The sequence below is a fragment of the Gymnoscopelus braueri genome (assembly GCF_963280865.1).
Source record: "Gymnoscopelus braueri genome assembly, chromosome: 23".
Taxonomy (NCBI): domain Eukaryota; kingdom Metazoa; phylum Chordata; class Actinopteri; order Myctophiformes; family Myctophidae; genus Gymnoscopelus; species Gymnoscopelus braueri.
The window spans coordinates 17,586,593-17,609,512 of NC_137625.1; the positions used below are offsets into that span (position 1 = coordinate 17,586,593).

At 40.6% G+C, this 22,920-nt stretch overlaps 1 protein-coding gene across 3 annotated transcripts; it reads right to left on the reverse strand.

Annotated features, from left to right (window-relative positions):
- Window positions 1–708: 708 nt before the first annotated feature.
- Window positions 709–20,029, reverse strand: LOC308079264 (inositol polyphosphate 5-phosphatase K-like). 3 transcript variants are annotated; one of them, XM_080420642.1, is made up of 15 exons: window positions 19,894–19,955; window positions 17,020–17,083; window positions 13,075–13,355; window positions 11,705–11,809; window positions 11,037–11,145; window positions 10,100–10,216; window positions 9,774–9,949; window positions 9,375–9,486; window positions 7,856–7,965; window positions 7,393–7,419; window positions 4,529–4,763; window positions 3,479–3,616; window positions 2,347–2,430; window positions 1,686–1,790; window positions 709–1,041 (listed from the first exon to the last, which is right to left on the reverse strand). In XM_080420642.1, exons 3-15 carry the CDS (start codon window positions 13,320–13,322, stop codon window positions 961–963), a joined length of 1,647 nt encoding a protein of 548 aa, XP_080276768.1. In that variant the 5' UTR covers window positions 13,323–13,355; window positions 17,020–17,083; window positions 19,894–19,955; the 3' UTR covers window positions 709–960. The 3 variants fall into 3 exon arrangements, with proteins under 3 accessions (XP_080276768.1, XP_080276766.1, XP_080276767.1); XM_080420640.1 differs by lacking the exon at window positions 13,075–13,355 and having other exon boundaries at window positions 19,894–20,029; XM_080420641.1 differs by lacking the exons at window positions 7,393–7,419; window positions 13,075–13,355 and having other exon boundaries at window positions 19,894–20,029.
- Between the last annotated feature and the right edge of the window lie 2,891 nt (window positions 20,030–22,920).

Genomic DNA, 22,920 nt, shown 5'->3' on the forward strand with positions numbered 1-22,920 from the left:
AGAAACCTTGTATCTCCATATTTACACTTTGTTGGTGCCTTTTTGTAAATTAATGTCCTACATCATAGCATAGTGTCACACAAAAGTAGCAAAACAACAGATCTACGAGTTCACAACGCGTCGACTTGTATATCGGCTATTTTCACTACTTGTTTTAAAATGTTTTTTAAAATGAAAGGAACAGATTTTTGGACATACAAGGTTTCCCACCTGACAGCAATGATTTACAAGCATTATGTTAAAAGAAAAAGGATCAACAACAATCAGAAATAAGTGAATGAGAGTCTCTCTCTCTCTCTCTCTCTCTCTCTCTCTCTCTCTCTCTCTCTCTCTCTCTCTCTCTCTCTCTCTCTCTCTCTCTCTCTCTCTCTCTCTCTCTCTCTCTCTCATCTCTCTCTCTCTCTCTCTCTCTCTCTCTCCTCTCTCTCTCTCCTCTCTCTCTCTCTCTCTCTCTCTCTCTCTCTCTCTCTCTCTCTCTCTCTCTCTCTCTCTCTAAAATAAACAACAATCTGGTACTGGCCTTGTAGGTTAAAGTCACAGTTTCTCAACCTTTTTTCTTTTTATCTGACACAAGCTGACACAAAATGGTGCCCCCTCTGTGTGTGTCTGTCTACACACAGTTAACAGAGACCATTGTAATTTACAATGTGTCTCTATGTCTTAAAACGGCACTAACATTTTCGTAATGAATAAAATTTAATTTTGTCCAATATGTATGGTAGAGTATGTTAATAGAATATAACTTATACAATTGGGGTGGTTGTATTTGGTCTCCCTGCTCTTCTATTGAGGCATTTAGATCGTGTCAAAGGTCATGTCTCACCTAGACACAGGATCTGACCTGATGGTCAAGATTGAATTTATCCCCTGAGCAAGCAGCTCAATGGTAAAAATGTCAGCACTTGTGCAAGAAAACAGGTTAAAATCCGGGGTAGAAAAGGAAAGTTACATAGTGCAGCTTTAACTGGCTGTGGTTTTGTCAAGTCCTTTGATATTCTCAGGAAACATGCCTTCCTCAACGGCCACCTTGGACTCGTGGACCTAAAAAAATAGATATATTATGAGTAATCTGTTCATTAGTTATGTACTGATTCATGCTGATTTGTTTTTTTCTGGTTATGCACTGATTCAGATCATTAGATAGTCATGTTAGGATGTCTGTGACAGTCTAGCTTGTTTCATGTCGACAGAAAAGCCTCAACAAGCCGTTGAATGCCTTATCTACAAGGAAAGCTATTAATATTATTATCATCATCACCATCATTGTCACCTCCTAAATACTACATATGAAAGTCTACTTAAGGGATGGGTATGTTAGGATTGTATCCATCCCGATAAAATGTTTACATAACAAAATATCCTCATTATTTTAAGCCAATATATAATATAATACAATATATTTACTTAATATTACTGTGTGTTACTCGAGATACAGTCAATGCTGAAACTTTTGATCCTGAAAAATACTGGTGTTTAAATTAACCAAACACAATCAACCCAACACAGTCCCTGTAAAAACACCAGGGCAAAGCCAGGAAAGGCAAGAGGTGCACCACCTACGTAGACTCACTGTAATAACACTCACCGAAAAATGGTTCACTGATTGAAGTAACACTCACTGTGATTGGTTCACTGATTCTAATAACACTCACCGTGAATGGTTCACTGATTCTAATAACACTCACCGTGAATGGTTCACTGATTCCGATAATGCACTGCATGATAGCGCTGTAGTAACACAACACACACTCTCCTCCTCGCACTGGAATCTCCTCCTTACTGACGTACACCTGCAACATAAACCCATTTATACACCTGCACCATAAACACATTTATACACCTGCAGCATAAACCCATTTATACACCTGCACCATAAACACATTTATACACCTGCATAGGGATGGAGCTCGTTAATCTTTATTGATAATGAGCACCTTATCGATCCTGCTTATCGAACCGAGCTTTTATCGAGCCCACTATCGATATTTTTGTATTATTAAGAAAAAAGACGTGAGACGAAAAATTCTGAACAGAACCGGTAAAAGAAGCCAGGGAGAACCTTGCAGGAACGGTGGTTTAGGACCTTGTTATATCCTAACCAATCAGAGTGCAGAGGGGCGTCGCTCTAAATTTGGTGACGTCAGCGTGCTCCGTGCACAGGCCGGGGGGGGGGAGGGGGGAGGGGAGGCGGGGACATAGATTGGTGAAGCAATAGGAAGCGGTGCTGGTACTCAGCGCAAGGCTTTGGATTCGCCCTTCAAGAGCTTCGATAGGGCTGGCTCCTCCAGTCTAGGTCACCGCTGCTTGCAGCTTTAATTATTATTGTTATTATTATTATAAGTTTACCTGGATGAGTTGTTCATTGAAGGACACTTCTTGGTCTTTGACCCAGGTGTAGGTGATGTAATCTGACACACTGCTGAACCCCACCTGAAAAATACATACATTAATGATCAATTGATCATTGATCAACCTGAAATATCCAATAATTACAAATTAACACCTGAAACATTATTAATTATCCATTAACACCTGAAACATCAACAATCATTCATTAACTCTCAAAACTTTGGGAACCTCTTTGGATATACTGTATACACACAGCATATCCAACTGGTACAGTATGTACACGCAACTTAAAGGTAGGGTAAGTGATTTGCGTTGGTTAAAATAATTGTTAAATAGCTCTATATTCTGATAGTACTCATTGCTATAGAGTGTTTGTTCAGTATTAGGAGTCTCCTTGTCTCTCCACCTCTTTATTAAACAGAAAATGCATTTTCGTTTCAGTTTCAGTTTCATTTCCAATTTTATCCAACCAGGACAGAGACTCAATCAGGATACAGATTAAACAAGTGAAATTGGAAGTGATGACACTAAGAAATTAGCAGAAAACATTGGAACTGGAACACTATACAAATTAAGCTTAAAAATTGGTACTTTCTCCCGATTGGCTGAGATTTTGACACCTACCGAAAAATTTATTTTCTGTTTATTAAAGAGCTGGAGAGACAGGGAGACATCTGTTACTGAAAAAACACTCTATAGCAATGATTACTATCAGAATATAGTATTTTAACCTTTTAACAAAATACTTTTTGTTTTAACCAAAAAATATCACTTACCCTACCTTTAATAAATCATGATTTATACATGAAAAGTTGGACTAATATCACATTGAGTAGATGATAACAAGTTATGATGTTGTGCGACATGATTAAAATGTTGGACTACCCCCCCCACCCCCAGCACTAGATAATCAGTGTGTTGTTCTGTCCAATCCAGTCCCAGGCTGCAAAGGACTGAACCATTCACGGTGAGTATTATTAGAATCACCTGATAGAGTCCAATCCAGTCCCAGGCACTAGAGGGGAAAGGTGTAGACCACCATGGCATCAATGCCGGCGCTCCAATCACCCTCTAACCCGAAACCAATAACCCTACCACTAACTAACCACACCATGCCCACAATGTTCACCTGATAGAGACCAATCCAGTCCCAGGCACTAGAGGGGAAAGGCTGCAGAGCAGTGTAGACCACCATGGCATCAATGTCAGCACTCCAATCACCCTCTGCTTGGAGACGCACCAGAGGACTGTCAAACATCTTCCTTAACTGTAGGAGAAAGAGGAAAAGGATATATAATAGCACTAGTGAATAGTTTAGTATGGTAGCACTAGTGAATAGTTTAGTATGGTAGCACTAGTGAATAGTTTAGTATAGAAGCACCAGTGAATAGTTTAGTATAGTAGCACTAGTGAATAGTTTAGTATAGAAGCACTAGTGAATAGTTTAGTATAGAAGCACTAGTGAATAGTTTAGTATAGAAGCACTAGTGAATAGTTTAGTATAGTAGCACTAGTGAATAGTTTAGTATAGAAGCACTAGTGAATAGTTTAGTATAGAAGCACTAGTGAATAGTTTAGTATAAGTAGCACTAGTGAATAGTTTAGTATAGAAGCACCAGTGAATAGTTTAGTATAGAAGCACTAGTGAATAGTTTAGTATAGAAGCACTAGTGAATAGTTTAGTATAGAAGCACTAGTGAATAGTTTAGTATAGTAGCACTAGTGAATAGTTTAGTATAGAAGCACTAGTGAATAGTTTAGTATAGAAGCAATAGTGAATAGTTTAGTATAAGTAGCACTAGTGAATAGTTTAGTATAGAAGCACCAGTGAATAGTTTAGTATAGAAGCACTAGTGAATAGTTTAGTATAGAAGCACTAGTGAATAGTTTAGTATAGAAGCACTAGTGAATAGTTTAGTATAGAAGCACTAGTGAATAGTTTAGTATAGAAGCACTAGTGAATAGTTTAGTATAGAAGCACTAGTGAATAGTTTAGTATAGAAGCACTAGTGAATAGTTTAGTAAAGTAGCACTAGTGAATAGTTTAGTATAGAAGCACTAGTGAATAGTTTAGTATAGTAGTAAGAAGTAAGTAACTTTAAGTAAGTTTAGTATAGTAGCAAGAAACCCAGGAGTTACACATACAGTACACACAGTACATACAGTAATATAATAGTACCTGTATAGTGAAGATGCTGAGTACAGGTTTGTGGTCGCTGATGCCGTACTCCATGATGCTGGTGTAAGATTCCTGTTTGATCTTCAGAGGAAACGCTTCGTCTTCTTCCTGTTGTTTGGCCTTTCCCTGTGCCACCACCCGCTCTTCACCATCATCATCCTCATCTCTAAGTGAGGTTTTGGGTCTCAGACGCCACAGCACCCTGTCTGTCCACGCAGGCTTACGCTTCTTACCACTAGACAACATGACAGAGGACACACATATATCGTCTCTATCAGGTGGAAACCTTGTATTGTCCAAAACGGTTACTTTTCAGGATTCAAATTCAGGAAAAAACAAGGTCTTATGCACACCTGATCAGCTCAGCGACGGGTGCGTCAGAATTGTGGAATAAAATACAATAACCTGCACACCGTCTACACTTGTACAATAAGTAAAACTTTTATAAAGGCTTAAGGCCACGTTTCCTTCTCTCGATGCCTGAAGACGGTCTATTGACCGAAACGTTGCCTTAAGCCTTAATAAAAGTTGTTCTTAGGATTCAAATGAAAAAAGTGCTAAACATCGCAGATTTACAAGCTTAAAACTGAAGTTATCATGCTATAATAGAAGCCATTAATCGCATTAATCAAAAATAAATTGAAATCTTGTTTGAAATGACCAAACCTGCCTAACGATGACGTCACTGGTAGGCCGGTTTCCGAACTGTCCAGAGTGAGTAGACAGAAATGGTGCCATCTTATAATGAGCATTAGTGAGGACCAATTATATGAAGATAAGGTTGAAAATGGGTGACATGGTCCTTTAATGTAGTATTATAGATTCATACTACTATTCTTTACAATGCTTGACTCTGATTGGTGACTGAATTCAGTGGTCTGTTATGTTTCAGTACCGCTGCTGTCCGTAACAGACACACCTGAATCAACCAATTTATTAATCGGTCAGGTCAGGAACTCGGCTCTGCATCGTTCCTGATCGCATCACTGAAGTGCCAATAATCACGGTAAAGTCACCCTCAAAATAAAACATGTATTCATATCACCCTGTCTGGGTTTATTTCTCAATAATGACCTGCTCCCCGTTGATTATACCTTGCATAAACCACTGCCCATACACCCTTATTTATAACCATCTGTTAAACAGTAGCAACTCTCAATAGGCAATAGTAAATAGGCTATGTGCACAGCAGCCATATCGGAAATAAACTGGGCCTCTCCCCTACTCCCGTCACAGGTGTTACCAATGCTACTAATGAAGGCTCTGTTCCATTTAGTTCAATTTGTACACTCTCAGATGTACACACCCGCAAGGGGCCATTTGGAATCCCTTTGGGAGACCATAAGGGTCCCTGGACCCCAATTTGAGACCCACTGGTGTAGCAGTCTTTCCAGTGAAACAACTTGAACAATATCAGCACCCTGACTCTGTTTGACCAGAATGGAACAGAGCCTTCATTAGTATCATTGGTAACACCTATCCTGCGAAGGAAGTAAGGAAGAGGCAAAATGTCTGTACAATATGGCTGCTGTGCGTAGAGCCTATTAAAGTGTTAGACAATAGTTACATACTACATGATTAAAGTGTAATTAAAGTGTTAGACAGGCTCATGTGGGTTAATGCACACATCAGTAGTTCCAAAAACAACACAATTAAAGACTTTATGTTAAGCTGAACATGCTGATGGAAGCATTGTAAGGCAACACATTGTCAGTTGCATACAGTGGTTTAAGCCTTTTGGCTGCCTGCTCCAAACACCATGAAAACAATCTGCTTCTATGGTCAATTTATTCTTTGAAATCTGAATTTCATCATTTCTTCTTTTGTTATAATTATTTCCTTTTTCGAGCAATAGTCTGGAACATACTGTACAGATTTTCTTTTTTCCATGCTGCCTTTGATTTTTTTCCGTACTTGATTGAAATAGAATTCCATATATTTCCATGCATTTGCAGACTCTCCACACATAGCGTAGGAACCCTGTGCTCTCTGGTATGTGCTGAGCGTCGATGCTCCAACATAGAACAGAGTTCTGAAAGACGCGATTTTGACGCCCGCTATTATCGCTTATCGTGATAAAAAACACTCAATAATCGTATCGCAGAGATTTTCACTTATCGTGAAATTGTCCTCCGTCCCACACTAGGATGAATTAGCTTTTGTTGAGCTTCAAATTCAGTACCACTTAAACCCTCTATACTTACAAACAGACCTGTAAAGAGTGCATTTGGTACGCTTATTTCACTCTACACAAATCAAGTGGTTAACAAAAGTGGCATTTTACATTTTAATAACATTTTGATTATCGCAGGTTTTTTTTACACAATAATCGGGACAATAATCGTCCCATCCCCAGTGCCTACCACCGTTACAAACAATGATGACGCCCAGTTATATACTTTCAATGGATCAAGGCCTTAAAGGGAACAACCGTGGCTACAGTTTAATTACAGAGACAACAGGACACGTGTCTTGCAATGACTGCTGGAGGCAGAAGCTTGGTTATGTGTAGCTGAACGTAACCTGCTTGGTTAGTTCCACTACATGACTGTACTTTGATAATAGGATACTATTAGTTTCAATAGTATATAGTATACTATTTGTAGTATACAATAGTATGCTAGTAGTTTCAATAGTATATAGTATACTATTTGTAGTATACAATAGTATACTAGTAGTTTCAGTAGTATACTATTTGTAGTATACAATAGTATATTAGTAGTTTCAATAGTATATAGTATACTATTTGTTGTACACTATTTGTTTCAATAGTATACCAGCATACGGGTTATGGGAGTAAAAGGCGCCATAACATGGGAAGCATTAATGTGAGGAGGGACATGATGGGCTTTTTGAACTCTTACTTAAAGTCAAACCATGTCTTGTAGGATCTGTGGAGTTGAACAGAGGCAAACATTCAATAAATACAAACAGCTGATGAAAGGGACAACAGACCACAGTGAGTCTGCAGTTCAAACTGCAATGGGGAGTTTGCAGATCTAGTATAGAGCCCTGGGGGACCCAGATTAACTAAGTATAAATGGATTAAGACAGTGGTTAAAGCAGCACTATGTAACTTTTTAACAACTATATAGCATGTCACACAAAATTATAAAGTCCTCGCCGGACATGCTTGCAGAGACTCTTGGGTAATGAAGTTACTCATACCCCAAACATAGTGCTGCTTTAAAAATAGGAGTTTGGAAGGTGTGGTGACTCATAATAAATGTCACCTGCCAGCGTGGTCGGCGCGGTTACAGGTATAATACATGCGTGGTGGCCGGGGTTACAGGTATAATATACTGTATACGTGGTTAGCAGGGTTACCTGCTGTCATAGATGTCAGAATTTAGGTCAAACTTGTACGTCGGCTGGAAGTCCAGAGAACCTTCTGAAAACTGCTGGATGATCGGTTCCTTCTGCTTCATCATGGTCAGCTGACAACAACAACAATAACAACAACAATATAAATAAATAAAAAATACACTGCTGGACCATTGTTTCCTTCTGTTTCATCATGGTCAGCTGACAGCAACAGCATGGAAAGTTCATGTCTTTGCACAAACTCCACAAAAATCATTTTTGACAACTGGTTATATAATAATTGGTTGTGTGGGCCGATCGGGGGGAGTCTGGTGCAGTGCTCAGGTCCTGGACCTGGTGAGACGAAGGAGGAGCCCGGCCAGGAGGCCACCCACAGAGCCTAGTCCCTCCACGTGCCAGAGCCTCCCCCAGTCCCGGCAGAGTAGTTCCGGAGAAGCGGACTGAGTGGCCCTGTCTTTCTCTAAGAGGACTGACCGAGGGTAGCTACTGGGACGTAAGTCGGGGCTTTACCAACCCCGGCTGGGTCACCTGGGCGAGGGTGTATGTTGTTGCGAGACCCGAAACACCCAATGACCCCAGGCTACAACACTGACGATACGTCCCAGGTGCATCCATGTGATGTTTTCTTTATAGTTAGTGACTCTATTTATAGTGGCTCACTGACCGTAGGTAGCTACTGGGACGTAAGTCGGGGCTTGATCAACCCCGGCTGGGTCACCTGGGCGAGGGTGAATATGTTTTTGCGAGACCCGAAACACCCGATGATCCCAGGCTACAACACTGATGATACGTCCCAGGTGCATCCATGTGATGTTTTCTTTATAGCTAAGCAGTCAATCTGATCACAAACCAATAGGTTTTTCACACTAATTCCATTCTTATGTGTTTATGTTGCCTTATTTTTACCTGCATTAAAATATCAGAGGTACACATTAATTACATTAAATTAACACTTGCCCTATATACTTCACTGTACATCAAATAACGAAAATATATAGGCTACAAAACCTCTTCATGGCAGCTTGTGAGGTTGTAGAACGGCATATAAGTATATGGAGTATATGGACCGGCCTTAACTCTTTTAACGCCATCGACGCGTTTTCGAGTCAAATGCTACTTAACCCCGCCATCGACGCGTTAGACGCGCTGATATCTTTCCACTATTTCCCCCCAAAGTATTCTCTTTGTTTTATTACAGCAGCAGTATTTCATTTATTTCCTCATAAGCGCTTCTTCTCCATTTCGGGATCAGTACATCTGTGCTCCCCACATGGTCTACAGGGGAAGACGTGAATGCGCATTCAGTCTGGCCAGACAAAGTCGCTCCATCTCAGCCTGGCTTGGCGTTCGTGGAACGGAAGAAACCGGGCTGCACTGAGCAGACTTTGTCAAACCTGGATTTGTCTTACATCCAGGATGATTTAATTCTGCCTTTGTGAAACAGACCCCTGGTCTGTTTCACCCCTGGTCTTTAATAATATATATTTAATTTATTTAATAATAATAATAATAATAATCTAACCTGGTCTTTGCTCCATAGCAGGTTGTAGGATTGGTTGTTGAGACAGGAGCGAACAAAATGCATCCCATGATCCTGGATACGGAAGTTTAGATCCCCAAACCAGAACACCAACCTGTTGCAGGAGAGACAGGAGAGAGAGGAGGAGAGAGAGAGAAGGAGGAGCGGAGAGGGGAGGAGAGAGAGAGGAGAGGAGAGAGAGGAGGAAATATGAGGAAAGAGAGGAGAGAGGAGGAAGGAGGGAAGATGAAGTTGGGATGACAGAAAAGGAAGTGATAACATTTAACATTAACATAAACACTGCCTTGAACCTGAACGATAAAACCACTGATCCACGAGCGCGCGTGTGTGTGTGTGTGTGTGTGTGTGTGTGTGTGTGTGTGTGTGTGTGTGCGCGCCAACCTGTGGTCCAGTACAGTGGGAGCTTTAACACTCTCGTAAGTGTGTGTGTCCAGGATGTGTTCAAACTCGTCGACACGCTCGGAGGCGTAGTGCATGTGAGCCGCCAGGTGACAGTTGAGGAAACACATCATGTGACCATTTAAGGACAGCCGGATGGACACGCCCCCTTTATTACCCTGAGGAAGAGGAGACAAGAAAAATCTATTTCAATAAAAACACAACATGATCCAGTCATGATTTTGTTGTATCAGTGTTAAATAGCTCTATATTGTGATAATCATTGCTATAGAGTGAGTGTTTGTTCAATCTGTGTATGTACATCTCACCCAGTAACCAAAAAGACCAGTGCGTGTGTACTTGGCCTGGATATCTCTGACGAACGGAACATGTTCCAGTTTGCAGAAGAACAGCAGCAACAGGCCCTGCATTCTGATGGAGGACACCTGCACACACACACACACACACACACACACACACACACACACACACACACACACACACACACACACACACACACACACACACACACACACACACACACACACACACACACACACACACACACACACACACACACAAAATAATACCCGTGAAAAGTTTTTATGTCAATAAGTGAAGATAAAACGTTTCTCCCTGCTTTCTATTCAATAACAGGTCAGGTTGTTTGTTAGTCAAAGTTTTTTAATGTTTTATCATTAAACATGACATGACTCTTATTTCTCTTTCACCAGTGTTTCACCAACATGCATGTTGTAGCGGCACGCCAACGCTACATTTGTGAGCACTGCTCCTTAATTTGTATGTACATTATTATCATTATTATTGATAAAATAATTTATCGATGGAAGACGGCTCCGTCTTATGTGTTTATAAAGTAACGTTATATTATTTTGTGCTATCAGTAGGCCTACGGACAATTCATGTCCTCCTGTTACACAAATGTAAGGAGGAGAGCAGAGAGAGAGAGAGAGAGAGAGAGAGAGCAAGTTTATAATTCTTTTTTATTATTTTCTTGCTTTAATAAATTAAGTTTTTTGTTATGTATGTAGCACAATCTCAACATTTCACTGCTTGTACCTGTATTGAGTCAGTGACAAATAAAACGTATTGCATCTTGAATTGAAGCAGTCACGAATTATGTACGTGTGTGTGTGTGTGTGTGTGTGTGTGTGTGTGTGTGTGTGTGTGTGTGTGTGTGTGTGTGTGTGTGTGTGTGTGTGTGTGTGTGTGTGTGTGTGTGTGTGCGTGCATGCATGCGTGTACCTTGAAGTATCCCCGTGCTGCTAAGGTCGACATGAACAACAGACTCCAGGCGTCATCGAATACCATGTCTGACATGAACCTTAGAGGACCTGAATACACCTCCTGTAGACTGTACACACACACATTTAATCATTTATTTATGTCCACAGAGATGCAATACAAGGAAGGAAGAGATACAATACAAGGACACAAATATCACAAGGTGCTGTAAAAAATGTACACACACACACACACACACACACACACACACAGATTAAAGCTAAATAAAATCTCACGACTGAGGCCAAATTCTACTCTGCGTTTTGTGAAACAGCGTGAAAGGATTGTAGTTAAACCCCAGCAACGCAGTACCCAGCTCTGAGACGACCGTGTGGGAGAATTTAGAATTAGTGACCAAATCTGGTATTGCAAGTTAGTTTGGGCCGGTTGGGGTACACTACATGAACGAGCGAAAAGGGTTTCGACCAATGGGATCGATTCACAGGCTTGCACACGGAGGTACAGTAGTGAGGTGATGTAGAACATTAAAAGGACACTACTGGGCCCCATGATGTCTTGTCGATCTGCTACTTTTGCTGTTTTTTTTTTATTTGAATCATGAAAAGTAACTGTTTTGGACATAGGTTTCCAAAACCGATATTGGCATACTGTAAATGAAACCAACCTACCCAATGACATAAATGTCAGGCTTCTTAGGGGAGTTCAGATGGAGAAGAGAGCTGATGTCATCTGGAGGATCAGCTGACGCTACGTTCCATGTGACCATGTGTAACCTGCAGCCAATGACAATATGTTACATTAAAACGTGACCACATGTAACCTGTGGACAATGACAATGACAGTGCGTGATTATGTATGTGACCTGCCCTCGCCGCTTCTTTTGGGCTTGTTTTCATAGACCTGGTTGCTCGTTTCTCTCGCAAAATCTGGCAACACTGGTGAATGCCTAGGCAGAGTGTGCAGCAGATGGGGAGATGGGACATGGAGGACGCGAGGAAGAGCAAAACAACATTTTTAAATATGGATTTAACATGTTTAATGGTAACGCCCATCAGCGCCGATCAACACACGTTTCCGCGGGACTCTACTGCACTGTTATGAGTATCATTGAAATCTCTCTGCAACACTTTAGAGACGTTATATTTGTTCGAGACCAGTGAGTGGTACCAACAGCTGAATGGGAGAATGCATTGACTCAAGGGACCCTGGATACCGTTGTCGGTCGTCCCATCAAAAAGGTACATAGTGCGTTCCGAAAGGGGCTAGGGTAGATGAGAGGGGAGAGAAAACAACCCCAAAAAAATATATCACACACACACAACCGACCAATCACACTCTCTGGACCTCCAAAGTAGATTTTGGCGAGTCACAACATCTAGGAGTGCAAATTATCTAAATACATTTCGGGACAATGCTCTTCAAAAGTTGCGAGTGATGTAATTTTGTAGTTAAACCGAACTTCCCGAAGAAAACTTCTGGCGTCAAAAGTATATGGAGTATATGGACCGGCCTTAAAGGAGAGCCGTTCCATGCCGTTCATGCAGAACGACATGGAGCTGGTTGCTTGTTTCTCTCACAGAATCTGGCAACACTGAGGACTAGCTTCACGTCGTTCTGCATGAACGGCAGCTCATAAGGGACATTCAGTGCATGTTTGAGTGTCAGTACACTGCATAATGAGGATTAGTGAAAAAAAAACGAACTTTGGAGCTGCTAAAATAGGCGATTTTTGTTTATCCGCATTACTCCATAATGCCAGTGGAAGGGGTCTCCACAATGGGCAACAGGGGCTTCTATGAAAAAAGTCAACTGCCCCTGGTATGTTGGTGAGTGATTAGCGACACATCAAAGCAAACATCTAAAATGACTGGAAATCTCCTTTAAGTCGGTTAAAATCGTACAATATTTAGTAAACTAAAACTAGACTAAAACTAAAACATTTCAGATGACTAAAATACGACTAGAAACTAAATTTAATTTTATTTAAGGACTGAAAACGGAATCAAAATTTGCTGTCAAAGTTAACACTGGTCTCCACCTGAATGCGTCCCCCTTGGGCTTGACAGCCTTCTTGCCACAGAGCAGGAAAGCGTTGTCCAGGGTCTTGGACACCTTGTGGTGCAGCTGGTCTCTGGGGTCCAGGTCTTCCACGCAGGTCATCAGCTGGTTCAGACGCTGGCACAGCACCAGCCGGCTGCCCGTTGAGCTGGCGTCGCTCAGAAGGCTCTCCATGCTCTGGGAGCGAAAGCGATCCAGCGCCCCGTACGGCCGACGCATTTCTTCCATAGTGGTGGATTCAAGACGAGGTGGTCGGCTAGCCTGTAGAGGTCCGGACTGCCACAATTATTACATGATCGCCTAATCTCAATAATTTGAGTTAATCGCAATTATCATGAACATTTTCAAAAATTGTGGAAATAGCTGATCTGGAAGCTCAAAATGCGTCACAATGTGACACGTATTTTAGCTTGTAAATCGGCTATTTCCACTATTCTTTTTTTTTATAGTATAAAGTTATAAAAGTATGTAAGTTATTTGTCATAACTGCCCTGTGTACCTTTTGTTTTTACGAAGCCTAAAAGCCAAACATAAATGTATTTTTTTATTTATATGCTCTAACGACAGAAACACAATTAAATCGTTAATCACAATTATTTGAGCGACAATTAATCGTCATGTAAAATGTCATACATTAATTGTGACGGCTCTAGTAGATTTTGATGGTACGATTACAGAGAGAAATAATCACTGTTTCACGACTATCACGTGATTATTATGCGTAAAAGAAACTATATTCCACAAAACTATGATGTAAAAATCACTAAATTTGAGATTTTTGTGAATATTTCCCCACAAAATGTCTGTAGCCAAATAACGCAGTAGCCAAATAATACATACAAAATAATTAATAAAAATAAAACAAAAACATGGATCTCTTTCAAGTAAATAAAAGATACATCGATACATACCAAAGCTACTGTACATGCCTCTTCGACTGTATTACAAAATAAATATTTTCAATTCTACATTTATTTTGGAAACGAGTACAGTAAATTATTATCATTATTAATCTTTAAATCATGATTATACTGAGCTCTCAACGATTAAATAATTGTGACAATTGTGATAATTGTTAATAGTCCCTTCCGTACTCTGTAACTCACTTCAACTTCAAGGGGAAAGGCGCGCTCAACTCTTCTCAAAGGGTCTTGAGGTTTAAACTTGTGTGCAGATTCTTGACAGTAACAATGAAAGGAACATCCACAGCGCTCTCTGGAGACGTTTCAGGAGTCTTTATTTAATACAAATCCGCAGCAGTCTACGGAAACACGGCCCTGTTGTTTCGGCACGTAGCCCTTTTTCCTTAGCGTTACTCCTGAGGAAGCCGTCCGTCACAGACTGAGCTTCGTCTGACAGTGAACTGAAGATGGTTCTTCTCTTCAACGGTCCTTCAAGCAGTGACAAATATGACCTGGTCTTCCACTAGGAGGTCCAGAACATCAGCAGCCGCTTCAGTTTAACGTATTAGTCAAATACATTTATCCAGAAGTAGAGTCGGAGTGGATGAGGGACAAAGGAAAATACATTCGCTTCCAATTCCATAGAATCCAAGCAGTGAGTGACATCAGAAGGAAAAGTGGCTTTTTTTTGGGCCCCTGAGAGGAATGTTTTAATCTGTCGCCATAGGACTAGTCTACTTTGTGTGCAAAGAAAAATTAAGCAATAGAAACCGACTAACACAACCGAGTGTTGCTCAACCTGACGTCGATTACAGACATTAGGTCGCTGTCGGGCGGAAAACTTGCATGTCCAAAACCGTTCCTTTTTTTAAATGATTATTATTATTTTAAAAACATTGTAAAAGTAGTGAACATATTTTAATATTTGTCTTACTACTTTTGTGCGACACCCTTCTATGATGAAAGTAGGACATTAATTGTACGGAACAAAACGTAAAAAGTTGAAATAGGGAGATACAAGGTTTCTGCCTGACAGCAATGTGTAAGAAGAAAATGCTGCTGGTACCTACTGGTTCGTTACACACACACGCACACACGCACACACATATTAAAAAAAAATCTCAACCATAAAACAAACATTTTTCTTGTAAGGACCAGGAAAATGGTCCTCACAATGTCTGTTTCTCACATTCTACTATACTTGTGGGGACATTTGGTCCTCACAGGTATAGTAATGCACGCACGCGCACGCACACACACACACACACACACACACAGTTTCCTAAGGGTATTAGCATGTGTTGGGTAAACTAATCCACCTTCCACATTGCTAGCATTGATTTGTAAAGCGGCGTAGCGTATGTTCTTATAGCCACACACACACACACACACACACACACACACACACACACACACACACACACACACACACACACACACACACACACACACACACACACACACACACACACACACACACACACAGAGACAAAAGCTCCTCACACTACAGCAATGGTGATTTCATAATATAGCCCCACATTATGTAACCGCATCACAAATAACAAAGTGGAGAATTAACTAGTGTTAATATTGGCAGAAATGTTCGATATAGTTTTAATCACAGTCTTTTGAATGAAATTCCATTTAGTTTCCGTCATATTTTAGTCATCTGAAATGTTTTAGTTTTAGTCTATAGTTAGCCTGCTGCAACCCTCCTGATTTCGTGTATAAAGGGGCGTGTGTATAGAGCCGGCGAGAGACGGCGCCTGATCCCATTGGTTCACCGATCTGTCCGTCAACCCCCGCCCCGTTAACACAACATTACGAGCGACGCCCACTGCACTCTGGTTGGTTGGGAAATGAAACACTTCCTCATACCCAGTACAGGCTATAGTTGGGCCAGGCTTTTATTTTTTAGCAAAACTAAGCAATAAAAGTCTGGAGATCGAGGCTAGTCTATAGTTGACTAAATATTATAAGATTTTAGTCCACTAAATCTACAGTTGATTTAGTCGACTGACGTGTATTTTTGGCAGGCCAATGATTTATACTTAGATGTGTGCCGAAAATAGCCGATCTACAAGCTGTAGATCTGCTCTCTACAGAATGAACACGGGTATTAAACAGCGTTGACATATTTTGCAAGAGGAACAGGCGGCCAGGTCTACGAAAACGAGCCCAAAGCCCATAAGCGACTACACTACAAACAAGCCCAAAAAAGACTGCAACCCACAAACTACCAATATTTACAAGCGACTTTACAGAAAAACAAGCCCAAAGTCGCTTATAATAAGCGAACATGGCAACACTGGTACTAATCCTGGTCAGAGAGGCGTCAGAATGCACCGCAGCGAATACAAGAACGCTCTGCCCAAAACACGCTCGCCCTGGGGTCAAATCCGGTGACCTCGGAACAGTCGCCACCAGGTGTTCCTAAGTATAACCTCAGTAAAACTATGACTAAACCTAACCTTATTCCTAAATGTAACCTCAGTAAAACTATGCCTAAACCTAACCTTGTTCCTAAACGTAACCTCAGTAAAACTATGCCTAAACCTAACCTTATTCCTAAACGTAACCTCAGTCCGGGGACCCCCAGGGGTCCTTGGAGGGGTACCAGGGGGTCCCCAGCTAAATTAGATAATATAGTGTCACAATCATTTTAACCACTTTAACCATATTTTATAGTTTGGCTATTCAAAAATAGCAGCTCATAGAAGAAGCTCATAGAAGAAGATCTGCTATTTTTGTAAAATCATGAATTTAAATATACATAGTACATACATATATATATATTTTTTTTAAACAAACATTTTTAACTCAAATATTTGCTTCTGGGGGTCCCTGGAACAAATTATTTTGAGATGGGGGTCCGCGGCCAAATAAATATCATTTTGGGGGTCCTTGACATGAGAAAGTTTGACATGTTGTTTTACGATGGCCGGTGTTTGTATTCCAGGGGCGTGCTTTGCCTGGAGCTGCTTTTTCAGAGCTGCGTTCTGAAAAATAACTTTTGTTCCAACCTGAAGCTGGTGTCTCCATCATGGATGTCTGTCTGTTTCTCATCCTCCTCCATGTTCTCACCACCTGAAACACAAGTTACAATGTGGGCATTTAGCAGACGCTACGGCTGGGTAGGCCCGTCACAATTATTACATAATCGTCTAATCGCAATTATTTGGGATAATCGAAGAATTTTTTTCATAATCGTTTTCCTGTTGAAAAATGTTCATACATAAAAAAAAGCATAAATAGCTGATCTACAAGCTTGCAACGAATCACTTTGTGACGCGTTGTAAGCTTGTAGATCAGCTATGTTTACCTGTTTTTGTATAAAATGAATAAATGTCAGTAATTTCTTTGTATGTTTCAGTTATTTGGCATATCTTCCCTATGCAATTTTAGATTACAAAGCCTAAAAGGCCAACAAAAATGTATTTTTTATTCATTATGTTCCAATGATCAATGCCAAAAACACAATTAAATCGTTAATCGCAATTATTAGTGTGACAATAAATCGTCAGCTTAAAGTGTAATCGTGACAGCCATATGGCTGGGCAAATAACTCAAAATGTATCATATTTAGAAACAATAACCCGCTTATAATCAAATAACCGAGAAGCACGTTTTTTTCTAATTTTTTCTTATAAATCAACAAATTGACACAAAGAAATCATTCTTTTTAACAATCGACTAAATCAATTAGTCTGATTAACCCTATGTTATACGTTGTTGTACAATGGTGGCACGCATAAATAGTGAAAATAGCCGATCTAGAAGCTCATGGCGACATGTAGATCGGCTATTTATAATACTAATCGTTCATTATAGGTTTGAAATAATCGTCATATTGATTTGTTAATAAAACATCCACTGATGCACAAACTTGGACACAACATTTACAATACTATGTCTAAACAACATGCTATCTAAATATATGTCTGTACATTTGAAACTATATAGGACACCAGATAACAATGAACCTAACATCCATCTAAACCATTGGTTCTCAAAGTGGGGTCCGGGGACCACCAGGGGTCCTTGGGGGGATACCAGGGGGTCCCCAGCAAAATAAGTTAATAAAGCGTCCAGCAAGCCGGTTGGAGACGTCCCAGAGGCTCCCCCCGCACCCGCTGGCTGGATGTAGTAGCCCAGGACCTAAAGGCTTGTGATGTGACTCTGGCACAAGCTCAACACCTTGCCCACGACAGACCCAGATGGAGAAACCTGGTTGCTACGATTGGCTCTACGCGCCTTAGATGACAGCCCCGCTGCTTCAACTATAAGAAGTGCAAGAGGACTAAGTAAGTAAGTATCCATATTTTATACTTTGGCTATTCAAAAAGAGCAGATCTACAAGCTCATCGCCCTATGAGCTTGTAGATCTGCTATTTTTGAACAATCTTGAAAATGTGTGCAAATCATTAAATCTTTTTTTTCTTTAAAGGCAAACATTTTTAACACAAGCTTTGCTTCTGGGGGTCCCTCCCTGGCACAACATATTTTCAGGTAGGGATCCGCGGCCACATCAATTTGGGGACCTTGGCACAAAAAAGGTTTGACAACCACTGGTCTAAACAACATGCTGACTAAATAACATTCCATCACACTAATGTTATCTTCACTATTTCTATACTATACTATACTATACTATACTATACTATACTATACTATACTATACTTCCCCCCATTTTTTGGCCCCTAACTAGTCCTTCATACTTTTAGCTACAAACTCCGTTCCAACTCTTCAATGTTCGGCCTACTCAGGACATGTCGGCTACCATTTGAATTTTTTTAATAATTTGTACTTTTAGAGATATTTCACTTTTTACTGCAAAAAAAAAACCATTCATTTCAATGGGGAAATTCATACTTGTAGCTAGAAACTCCGTTCCAACTCTATAACGTTCAGCCTACTTATGACATATTGGCTACCATTTGAATTTTTGAAATAATTTGTACTTTTAGAGATATTTCACTTTTTACTGCTAAAAAAATTCATTTCAATGGGGAAATCCTATTTAGCTACAGTGGAGCCTAGCAACTGCTTATTAGACCCTAGCAACACCATATTAGACCATAGCAACCACCTATCATACCCTAGCAACCACCGTTTTACCCTAGCAACCACCTGTTTTACCATAGTAACCACATATTAGACCATATAGACTGCATATTAGACCTTAGCAACCCCCTAATGGACCCTAGCAACCACTTATTAGACCCTAGCAACCACCTGTTTTACCCTAGCAACCACCTGTTTTACCCTAGCAACCACCAATTAGACCCTAGCAACCACCTATTAGAACCTAGCAACCGGCTATCAGACCCTAGCAACCACAGTTTTACCCTAGAAACCTACATTTTACACTATTCAACACCGACAAACCTTTGGAACCGTAGACATTTAGAACCTTTAGAACCTTTCAAACCTTTTGAACATCTCAAACCTTTCAAAGCTTTAGAACCTTTCAAACCTTTAGAACCTTTCAAACCTTTAGAACCTTTGGAACCTTTCAAACCTTTAGAACCTTTCAAACCTTTAGAACCTTTCAAACCTTTAACACTACTTACACTATCAATACTCAATACCATCAACATTCTTAGCGATCCCACACTGTTTCTTCAGGAACAGTACTTTCTAGTTAATACTTTTTATTGCTTCAATATTTAAAAAAGAAATACACACACACTACTTTCACTTACAGGATATTTCCCAAAACTGCAAAAATATATTCTTTGCTACTTTTGTATAACAAACCTTTTACGAAAAATAAGTACATGGAGATACAAGGTTTCTACTGTGAAAATACTAACATAATAATAATACTAAAAATAGTATAATGTTTGTTGTGAATGTAAACACTGCAGCTAGCTACAGACAGTAGCATACTTACTGTAAACGTGCACTGTTGTTGTTGATGAATCTAATCTAAAAGCTAACGTTAGCCAGCATCTTTATTTTAATGAGTTTATTTGTTTTAGTTTGTTGTTGTTGTTGCTTTCTAAGGAGTTAAAACAGTGGAACAAACGCAGTAACGTTGTTTTCCTGACTCTCTGGTAGCTGTGTTCCGTGAGCAACAATAACAGAGCAACAATAAGACTTCTGGTGGACGATCTCTTCAGAATAAGAGTATCCTCTAGAGCAAAAAGGAGCCATTGAAAAACGGTTAATTTGCACATTAAAACGATAAATTAAGCATTTAAACGAAGCTATACAACACATATGTTTCTGTGTAACAAAAACAGATTTAAAACATTAATAATTTATCTAAATGGATAAATGCTGTTCAAAGGAGTGCATAGCCTATACAAATTGGACACTGGACAGGAGACGGTTGTTGGTGCCAGCACTTCTGAGGTACGCACGTGTTCGGGGAGACCCCCTATACACCGCCACACTCTCCGCTAAGCGGCACAGGTGTAGAAAAAAGTGTGGCGGACCGTCCAGTGAGGTCAGAGGTCAGAAAAGTGCCATTTTCAGACAGTGGACACTGGACAGGCGCCGGCTGACGATGCCAACACTTTTGACATCTCCCCTACAACGCCACACTCTCAGATAAGCCCGAGAGGTGTAAAAGAATCACACCCAGTGTGAAGTGGGCGGTGTGGTCATCACAGTGGTCATCACAGTGATGGAAGCTCACTTAAGTGCATAGTCCTATTTATAGGTTATTCATTTCATCATGTGTCTCACTAGCCAATCACAGTGCTGAATAGAGTCAGCCAATAGAGTCCCCCAATCACAGTACAGCTAGGGGTGTACTAATGTAGAGGGGTGTACTATTATGGGCCAATCACAGTGCAGGAAAGGGTGTACTAATGAGGTGTCCCAACCCCACTTATAGGGGCGGCTACACCGCCCAAAAAAGTGTGGCGAACCGTCCAGTGAGGTCAGAGGTCAGAAAAGTGCCATTTTCAGACAACAGTGGACACTGGACAGGCGCCGGCGGACGAATAGCTGTCTCGTGTCCAGCGTCCAATTTGTAAAGGCTATGCACTGAAAATGGCCCTTTTCTGACCCCTGATCTCATTGGACGGCCCGCCACTTTTCAAAATACACCTGTTTGGCTTAGCGGGGAGTGTGGCGTTGTAGGGGAGGTGTCCCCGCACGCGCGCGTATGTCAGAAGTGTTGGCATCGTCAGCCGGTGCCTGTCCAGTGTCCACTGTTGTCTGAAAACGGCACTTTTCTGACCTCTGACCTCACTGGACGGTCCGCCACACTTTTTTTTACACCTCTCGGGCTTATCTGAGAATGTGGCGTTGTAGGGGAGGTGTCCCCGCACACGTGCGTGTATCAAAAGTGTTGGCATCGTCAGCCGGCGCCTGTCCAGTGTCCACTGTTGTCTGAAAAAGGCTTTATAAACCCCCCTTGCTTTATGTTTTAAATCTCACCTGCACTATCTACTATTATTATTTGTAGCATATTTTGTTGCTGCTTTTATCACTGTTTATTTGCTTCTGCAATAAACAATATTATATCAGGATAATTTTCCAAGAGTGACCTGGCCTAGAGGCAGCATTATTACAATAATGGATGGACAAACAATACAAAAACAATACATAATGTAACAAACACAAATGAATATCCAGTTAAAGTGCAAACCAGGATCAGAAACTGTGCTAAGTGCACATTTAATGGGGATCAATAGCCAGTTTAAATCAGGAACAACCTAGCACTTGGAAGTGATCTAGTATAAGCCATTTAAAAATACATAAATCATAAATGTATTTTTAAAATAGATTTGTCTTTTAAAAAAATTACAAATTCGTGATCTTATTTCGAAGGCAACCGGAAACCTTATTGTTGCTAGCTCAAAAACCGGATGTCCTATCGTTGCTCAAGGAACGGAGCTCTCTCAGGTTCGGTCCTGTGTTGCCAGATCTCGCGAGAGAAGCAAGCAAACCATGAAACCATGGTCAATGAAAACGGTCACCAGAGAATTCGACCCAGGACAATTCGCCCAGCCGCGAATTTGAGTCAGCTCAACCCAAATCGACCGGGTCGAATTATCTGTGTAACCCCTAGAGGGTAGTAGAGTACAAGGTGACGGTGGTGAGGTCCTGAAGTAGGTGACGGTGAGGTCCTGAGTATATTTAAGAGTAAATATTGTAAGCATGCTCCCCCAGTTGCATACTTTTTTTAAAGAAGCTTTTTGTAAACCTTCTTTTCTAAATGAAATAAATGTATGCCTTATTGTAATGAGTATATTTAAGAGTAAATATTGTAAGCATGCTCCCCCAGTTGCATACTTTTTACTTTTAGTACTTATTATAACATGGCAACTTTGCACTCTACCTGAAAAGGCCCCCTGCTGAAAAAAACAGCTTAGACCATCCTAAGCTGGACCAGCTGGTTTTAGCTGGTCTTGGTGGTTGACCACCTTAAGGTGTGTTTTGGACGTCCAAAACACACCTTAAGCTGGTCTTGGTGGTTGACCAGCTTAAGGTGGTAGGTTTTGCTGGTTTAAACTGGTAGCTGGTTTAAGCTGGTAGCTGGTATTTTTGATGGTTTAGCTGGTTTAAGCTGGTAGCTGGTATTTATGATGGTTTAGCTGGTTTAAGCTGGTAGCTGGTATTTTTGATGGTTTAGCTGGTTTAAGCTGGTAGCTGGTATTTTTGATGGTTTAGCTGGTTTAAGCTGGTAGCTGGTATTTATGATGGTTTAGCTGGTTTAAGCTGGTAGCTGGTATTTATGATGGTTTAGCTGGTAGCTGGTTTAAGCTGGTTTAAGCTGCTATCTGGTATTTATGTGTATTCAGGTGTATTCTGGATATGCAGTGACCAACTTTGCTGGAGAGGATGCATGATCATGGTGAATTTCAGCCAGGTGCCCACAGCACGTGGTATATTTAAAAAACAGTAGCCTACAGTAGCCTATATAAAAGTGAGCAAAATCCACAAAGTCATAAATAATCATGTA